Here is an 8,686-nt window from a genome sequence, read left to right on the forward strand (position 1 = left end):
TGAAAGTCCATTCTGATACATGCTGATTATTCATGTCTCCACATCATAGTTGTGAGTTGTATATTGGACGGTGTTATGCTTCAAAACTGGTTGAGCACGTCTTCAGTAGACCAGTGTGTAAACACCCTGTAGTGTCACACTCTGCACCTGCATGAACCTGCACAGTGACGATCAGACATCCAACTCAAGGAACAATAAACAAATCCTATTTTTGAGTGGAGGGGCCTTTAAATGTTCTACTTTGGGAATTTTTTTGTATTTCTCTATATTACACACTGCCAATTCCCAGTGGTGTTTGTAATGTCCCTGATTATATATACTATATGTACTACTTACTGTATCCTCCCTCAGCAGCCGACAGTGGAGAGTTCATTAAATGAGTCACACACACACAGACAGATTCCAGTCCCTCTCCTCCTCTGAATCCAACTGTCCTTGTCTTTAAATGGGACTCAGTGGACTGTGTGTGGACCAATCAATGCTTTTTAAAAACATATCATATTTAACCATCCGCTCCTTTGATTTTCTTCATTACACGAGCCGTGTCTTAATAAAATCTAATTATTTCCGCTCGCAGGACGCTTTCTGCTGAGAAATTGGCAGAGGGATGTGAGCTGATGTATGGGGAGACAGTCGCCTAATTAGAGCGTTAGAAATTGAATCTTTACAGCACACGGGTCATATAATTATCCTACTGTTAATTTAACGCTTACATTCTCTGCTGTTCATTTTTATTCCCTTAAATGTAGTTTGGCAGCAGCCCTCAGCGCTCCACGCTGGATTTTTACAGTAGAAGAGGAGGCAGCATGGTCCCTTAATCTGGCCCCTCTGAATGACTGAATAACTGAGGACCCTGCAGTCCAAATAACAAGGCTCGCATCATTTATGCATTGTTAAGCCCTGTAATTGAAACAAGCCATAGTTTGCATATTACACCATTAAAATAATGTGCTTTGCGTTTCTCCCAACACGACTATTTAAGCCTGTGTGGCGATGTGGTAATTCCTTGAATTACAGCCTAATTACCACAATGTTCTTTTGATTTGGCCGATTTCAATGTTATGCCACAATAATGTTCAATATTACCAGGATGAATTACTGAACCGTGTCTGGAAACTTTTCCGCGTATGACTTAAATTCTGGGTTCTGCGTGTGCCACCAGTGCAGCTGGATTCACATCCAAAAAGGATTATTAGCCTATGAAATGAGACCCATTAAAGGCCCAATCAGTAATGCTTAATTGAAGAGCTGGAGTTACACATGGAATATAAGCGTTGTGTGTGATTCTGTAGGCCTGGTTTATATGACTGTTTACTGATATCATTCATGTAAACAGTCCAACACGTTGTTAACTTGCGCTGTTGTTTACTGTTTATCCTCACAACAAAGGACATGTTAATTACAAATCATATGAATATATTATATTGAAAATATTGTTATGTTTGGGGGGTTTCTATGTTTTTCAGACACACAATGTGCCTTTAAAGGATGAATATAACATAACTATGCGTTTGTTTTGCAATTTGATGGCCATTAATTCACAGATAATTACAGTTTAAAGCAGCTTAAATGGGAAATGCTTTGTATTTATATAGTGTTTATGTGGTCTTCATGACCACTCAAAGCACTTTACAGTACAGTTAGCCATTCATACAGTGCATCTATTAGCAGCACCTTTTTTTTTCTATGAGGGGGAATCGGGGTTCAGCATCTTGCCCGAGGACACTTCGGCATGCAGATGGGGAAGACTGAGATCGAACTGCCGACCTTCTGGTTGGAGGACAACCGCTCTACCCGCCACAGCCGCGTGTGAAATCAAAATCCAACCCAGGTCATATAAAGCAGAGAATAGAGAACATCTTATAATTAGCACTTGTCCTTTGTTACATGCCGCTGTATTGTTCTCACACCTCACATGACGTGTGTCCCTGTGTGAACTTTTTGAATAAATTTACGATGCTAAGAATGATTTGTCTGTCTGCACATTCACTCTCTGGACTTTTCTGTTTTCACTGCACATTTTGAATTATTTTCGTTGGAAATATTTCTTATAAACTGCTTTTTTTATTGACTTTTAATTTTACTCCCAGGTCCAAGTTATTAAAGAAAAATGTTTAATTACAGTTTCAGTCATTTGCATAGTTTGGAAGTTATAAATTGTGGATATTGAAGAACAGTGTGCATTGATTTATAGGTTTAATTTGTGGGCAGTGTGTATTACTTTATTTCTGTAGGACTGAATTGTTATAGGCCTTAGACTAAAAGTGCTTTTTAATTACACATATACAGGAGGAATTATTAATACATCTGAACATTCACAATTAAGGGTTTGCTTCAGAAGTGGAAAGTTGGCGTTAGAAGTTTTGTTTGTAATTTCTTTTTTTCACACAGTTTGCTTTATCTCACTGGAGTGTGAGGAGCAGCTTTGAGGACAGACATAATCTCTCTCATCTTTTTCACTTGCTCGGGCCCTTTCTCCCTCTCAGGGCCCTGTGCTCTTTACTCCTCCCTCCTTTATCCCAGCGAAGGCTTTGTCCCTACACCAGAGAGCCTTTCTCTCTAAATAGAGGCCTTTAGATAGTCCAGGGACGGGTGTGGGGGTTGGAGGGGGGCGAGGGGCAGCGACGCAACCGCCGTTGTTTCATTTACCTCTCCCTATGGCAACCAGCAGTGGTCGGCCAGGAATGTCCCCTCTCTGGACAAAGTCCTGGTCCCCGAAGCTGACACCGAGGGGGACGACAGCTGGGATGGGATGGAAAGCTGCCCTCCTTACCCCTGGACCAGAGGCCTGAGTCTAGACTTAATCCTCCTCTACACTTGTGTCTCTCCTCACTTTAAGGGAATGATGAGTGGCCAAAGAGGTTTTTCACACACTATTAACTCTAAAATAGTTTGTATATACGACCAGAAAAATCATTTCTGAATCTCTTGGTGTTAAAAAGAATCCTGGAAGGATCCCAGTGCTGCTGCACCACGCTCTGCTGGTCCCACATAGAACCTATTCAGTGCTGTAAACAACCATTTAGAGCACACACATCTACATTTACCAAAGGAACATTGCAGGGACAAAGGCGCAAAAAAATAACTTTTTTAAAATATACATCTTTTAAGTCAGTCATGATACAAAATCTCAGCCCCAATCCGGGCACCTTCTTTCTTTCTATGTGTAGCCTCTCTTACTGAGATGGAGCTTGTAAAATTGACTTTACAGCCTATTTGGACACAAAACTTTATTTGATTATTTCATGGGATGTTTAAAGTTTTTAATTCAAGACATATGAAACTTCACTGTGGGGAGAAATATACAAGTCTACACTTTTATTTGTATTATAGGAAAGTGCAGCCAATTAACCAATTAATTATTTTTAAAAATGCAAACACACTAAAAAGAAAATAACAGACTGATGTTAGCACTCAGTGTAAGTGTCACCTTTTCAAATGACAAATGGCTCCATTTGAACAAACAATAAATCTTAAAACCTGCATCTTCTGAATGCAGATCAGGTGCAGTCAGGAGCAGGCTGCATGTCAACAAATGAGGTCCATGTACTGCTCAGTCGCAATTTAATCCAATTTATTGCTGTTTAATCGTCAGGACTTTTTATATTAAATAAAATTATTTGATTTAATCGTGTCTTCTTTCATCTTTTTACATGGTTTTATTCCTCTTACACTGTACTTTAGGGCTTACATCCAGAAAATCATTTTGAAGTTTAGGCTGTAATACAGTGTGTTTTTTATTTGCTGTTTTAAAACCAGTTTGAATAAATTGTATATATTATTATTACTATATAATATTATATTAAAATTATAATTATTTTGTCTCACACGTACATAACTGGCAAAAATGTCCAAATTTAAATCTGAACTTTAATAAGAGTAATGTAGCAGTAATGGTTGATTGATTCTCCTTAAGAATCGGGTTACATCAATAATTTAATTCACACACATTTACACACACACACATTACACTGCACAAAATAATACAATTGTATTAATTAATAAGCACACACCTAATAACGTCTCAGCAGAACTCGTGAAAACACTCATCTGTACTTTTCTGTCCAGCAGCTCCAGTTTGCAGCCTGACCTGTTGTATTCTGCAGATAAACATGAACATGCTCTGAAATCCAGCTTCCTTTGTCGCAAAAGTGGACGCTGTCTGATCACATCAGGATGTTGCACACACGTTTCCAGCATTTTATGGCATAAACGTGCGCGTAATCACAGCCAACTCTTAAAAACAAAAAGTAGCCCAATGATTAGACATACACATCAGAGGAAACCCTGCTCTCCACGACCTAGCTTGCACCCACAGCCAGAGTCTTGATACAACATGGTTATCAAAGTAAATCAACTGTATCTTACAGTTGCACTGCTCATCCCGGTGCTCCGTCTCCCCACGCTGCACTCCGGCTCTCCGCATCCACGGGAGCCTCAGCTCGCACCTCTCCGACAAAGAGAGTAGTGTTTGCGGAGACTTCCCCGCAGCCAATCGCCGTACCGTTGCCCCTGGTAACCACGTCCATCATCTTTGCCCGTCCAATGAGTGGCAGGGGCGGGGCGGAGTCCAGGTGCGCCTCGGCGTACACTTGGCAGAGCGCCTGGGAGCCGCCTGTGGGCAGGAGAGGATCTGTCAAATGCGAGGTTCCTATAATAAGAGCGACCAGTCCGGCTCCGAAAGTCATGGCGACCGCAGCGTCTAACCACTACAACATACTCACCTCCAGCGCATCCATCGTGCACTCGGAGCCTGGCAGCATGCAGCAAGCCACGGCGTACCGGGACGCACAGAGCCTGTTGCAGGGCGACTACCCGCTCCAGAGCAACAGCCACACGCTCAGCCACGCACACCAGTGGATCACGGCGCTGTCCCACGGAGAGGGAGCCCCGTGGTCCTCCAGCCCGCTCGGCGCGGAGCAGGACATCAAACCCACGGTGCAGGGCGCCCGGGACGAGATGCACAACTCCAGCAGCAACCTGCAGCACCAGTCGCGGCCGCCCCACCTGGTGCACCAGACGCACGGGAACCACCACGACAGCCGGGCGTGGAGAACCACCACCGCGGCGCACATACCGAGCATGGCGACGACGAACGGCCAAAGCCTTATTTACTCCCAGCCGGGCTTCAGCGTGAACGGGCTGATCCCGAGCAGCGGGCAGGGGATGCACCACCACAACCTAAGAGACAGTCATGACGACCACCACAGCCCGCACCTCAGCGACCACGGCCACCCGCCGTCCCAGCATCAGCACCAGCACCAGCCGGGGAGCCACCACGACCACTCGGACGAGGATACGCCGACCTCGGACGACCTGGAGCAGTTCGCCAAACAGTTCAAACAGCGGAGGATCAAGCTGGGCTTCACGCAGGCGGACGTGGGACTCGCCCTGGGGACCCTGTACGGAAATGTGTTTTCCCAAACCACCATATGCAGGTTTGAGGCCCTGCAGCTCAGCTTCAAAAACATGTGCAAGCTGAAGCCTCTGTTGAACAAGTGGCTGGAGGAGGCGGACTCCACCTCGGGCAGCCCGACCAGCCTGGACAAAATCGCTGCGCAGGGCAGGAAAAGGAAAAAACGGACTTCAATCGAGGTAAGCGTAAAGGGAGCGTTGGAGAGCCATTTTTTGAAGAGCCCTAAACCGGCAGCGTCGGAAATAATCGGCCTGGCGGACAGTCTGCACCTGGAGAAAGAGGTGGTGAGGGTTTGGTTTTGTAACAGGAGACAGAAGGAGAAACGCATGACTCCTCCCGGAGGAGCTCTGCCAGGGAGCGAGGATGTGTACGGGGACACGCCGCCGCACCACGGGGTCCAGACCCCGGTCCAATGAACTCAGCCGGACCGCTCCTCCAGGACTTGTTTATCCTTTTTATTTATCCCCGAGGGTATATATAAATCACTGGACTATGAAGCGATATAGTGGTGTTTTATGTATGATAGATTGCAGTGAGTACTCACACAATATCTGCAGTGAATCTGTGAGACACGGCGAGTGAGTGAGGGGAGGACAGGACATTTGTTTTCCTCTCCCAGAGCTAAAGGAACATAAGCCTGTGTTGTGTTCTCCGAGGATACATGGCCAGCACTGTGACTCCAGTCGACGCAGTTTCGAGGTGTAGCCCCCATTGTGTTATTGAAATCATACTTGACGAAAACAAAAGTAGAGGGAGGGGAAGGATGGCATACGTGTTTTTTAGACGACAGGCATAGCTCAGCGGTTTCCATTTGCCACTTTTTTTTAATTTTTTAAATCCAATTCAACATTTATTTTGTCCTGTGCGTAAAAGGGAGAGCAGAGGCGTTTTAGTTTTGTAGCTCTACACTGTGCGTCCAGCAGTGGATGGATAGATGGGTGGGTGGGTGTCGCAGTGGGGGTCAAAGGAGCTGCGTTAATGGAGTAAACTGGGGGCCAGTGGAGGCTGCGGCCCCAGTCCAGTGGAGTCCAGCTGAGGGTGAGCATCGGCCGAGTCCCATCTGTCAGCCAGGCAGCACAGAGCCGCTCTGCGCTGCGGGAGGAACTCTGCTGGAAGCTGCAGGCCATTCAGCTCTTATTTATTCTGAGAGGATGTGGTCATGGACATTATTATTATTATTATTATTATTATTATTATTATTATTATTATTATTATTATTATTAAGTTCACTGGCTGACCTCTCCAGTGGCCTGCAGTGCAGTCGGACCCTGACCAAGTATTACCGAGATATTCCATGATATTCTTCACAAAACCAGCGTTAAATAATATAAATAATATTAAATTCCCTCTGAGAGTTTCCCAGCTCAGGCTCCGTGGCGATTGATTTGATTATCTGGCACTTTTCCCACAACAGGATGGGCTATAGATATTAGCCTATAGATATATCTATAGAGATATATGTCAGCAACTCTCACAGAAATTTTGGATCCACTTTTGTAAATATTGTATAACTTTGAAAAGTCATGGCTTCATCCCTTTTTTGTTTCTTTCTTCACTGGGGCACTTTTTTGGATCGATGTTTTCAAAAACAAGCGGGCTGAGTTTTCAAAAATCCAGTTCTCATTCATAGCCTACCTACTGCCTTGTACTTGTGTGCTATTTAACGTTTTTATTTTTTATTTTGTTGCCGAGGTTATGCTCGTTTGCGGTTTTATAATTTTCTGTTTTAATTTGACTCTGAAGACGTGTTTTAAAAAAACATCTCACGTGGAATTAGTTTAATTTTGATCAATTGTCCGATGAGTTCTTTTTTTTTTTGTGAAACTACATTAGATTGTGTTTCCAATCAAATTACTGTCTGAATTCAGATTTAACATTACTGTCAAACCATAAATGAATCAGGACAAAAACAGCGAGATCGCCACCATGATTAGTGGGTTTGAAAAAGAAAGTAAATAATAATGATACATTTCTCAAATTTAAATTTCAAATCACACTTGGTGACATTCCAAAAATTGCAGCATATGATCAAAATTATTATTATTATTATTATTGTTATTATTATTATTATTATTATTATTATTATTATTACTATTATTATTATTATTATTATTTGTTCGTGAGCTTGTTGCCATGCGTTTAATTTCAGCCATTTTGTTTATCTTCGTGCTTTATTCTGGGGGAAATTGTTCGGAGAACTTTTATTTTGTTTTTTAATGAGATTGTAATTTATTCTACGGTGGGTTTTTATATAAGTGACACAAAGAGCAAGATATATATGAAATGACAGCGAAGAGGCTTTTGTTTTGAAGGGAAGGAGGGATACTTTGTTTTTTATTTTGTTTTATTTGACTTTAGTTTTTCCAGCGGCATTGCCACAGCCTGGACCGGTACAGTTAAATGTACATATACATATTTTCTCCGCACAGCATATTGTTATTTTTGTATTATTTTATCTTATCTTGTCTTATCCTTTTTTTTTCAAACACAGATATCCAGGGATGTGTTTTTCCTCTCTCATGTGGGAACAGAATTTCTCTTCTTGTTTTGTTTTTTCATGCCATTGAGATGTTTTCCTCGGTAGCTTTAATGAATCGATCCAAGTTTAAATTCACGTTGTGGGACGTAGACCTGACCTGTAGCAATCCGACGCCGTTTTCTTCTGGTTTTGGTTGAATCGCCTGCTGTTAAACCTTTATTTTTATTTTGTATGTTTTGATGGGGGTCGGGGTGGGGGGGGCTCTGTGGGCTCTGTCATATTCGCTGGATGAACTTGGGGTGAAGCAGAGGAGACAAATGCCTGTAGGTGTTTCATCACTTGACACATGAACAACGGACTTGCACATTTTTAAATAATGGGGTTGATATTAAACAGCTTTTTTCCAACGTCAAGGCTAAATGTATTTTTTTACCCAAACCTGAAAGATGATGATGATGATGATGATGATGATGATGATGATGATGATGATGATGATGATGCAGTGAGTTCACTGTCTGCTCTGCAGCTGTGGTGTTAAAAAAAAGAAAAAAAGAAAAAGAAAAAAATCTGTCTCTTGCTTTGAGCCCATTGGTCTGGGCGGAATTAATGGTGGGGAGAAAATCAGGGTTGATGAATGGAAGATTATGAGCCGATGATGTGTTGTTTCTGCCCCGGGCTGATTTTAAATCGACTGGCTCTGGCTGAGAAAACCTCCGCTTCAATGTAAGGTTAAATTAGGGGTTCCCAAAGTAAGGTGCGAGGACCCACAGTGGTCCAAGGGTGGGCTGAAC

General features: G+C 42.9%; 1 protein-coding gene across 1 annotated transcript; it reads left to right on the forward strand.

Moving 5' to 3' along the window:
- The first annotated feature begins 4,545 nt into the window (after positions 1-4,545).
- pou3f2b (POU class 3 homeobox 2b) lies at positions 4,546-8,135 on the forward strand. Its single transcript, XM_035164655.2, has one exon. The coding sequence runs from the start codon at positions 4,546-4,548 to the stop codon at positions 5,830-5,832; it is 1,287 nt and encodes a 428-aa protein (XP_035020546.1). The 3' UTR covers positions 5,833-8,135.
- Positions 8,136-8,686: the final 551 nt, after the last annotated feature.

The sequence above is a fragment of the Hippoglossus stenolepis genome, chromosome 8 (genome assembly GCF_022539355.2).
Source record: "Hippoglossus stenolepis isolate QCI-W04-F060 chromosome 8, HSTE1.2, whole genome shotgun sequence".
Taxonomy (NCBI): domain Eukaryota; kingdom Metazoa; phylum Chordata; class Actinopteri; order Pleuronectiformes; family Pleuronectidae; genus Hippoglossus; species Hippoglossus stenolepis.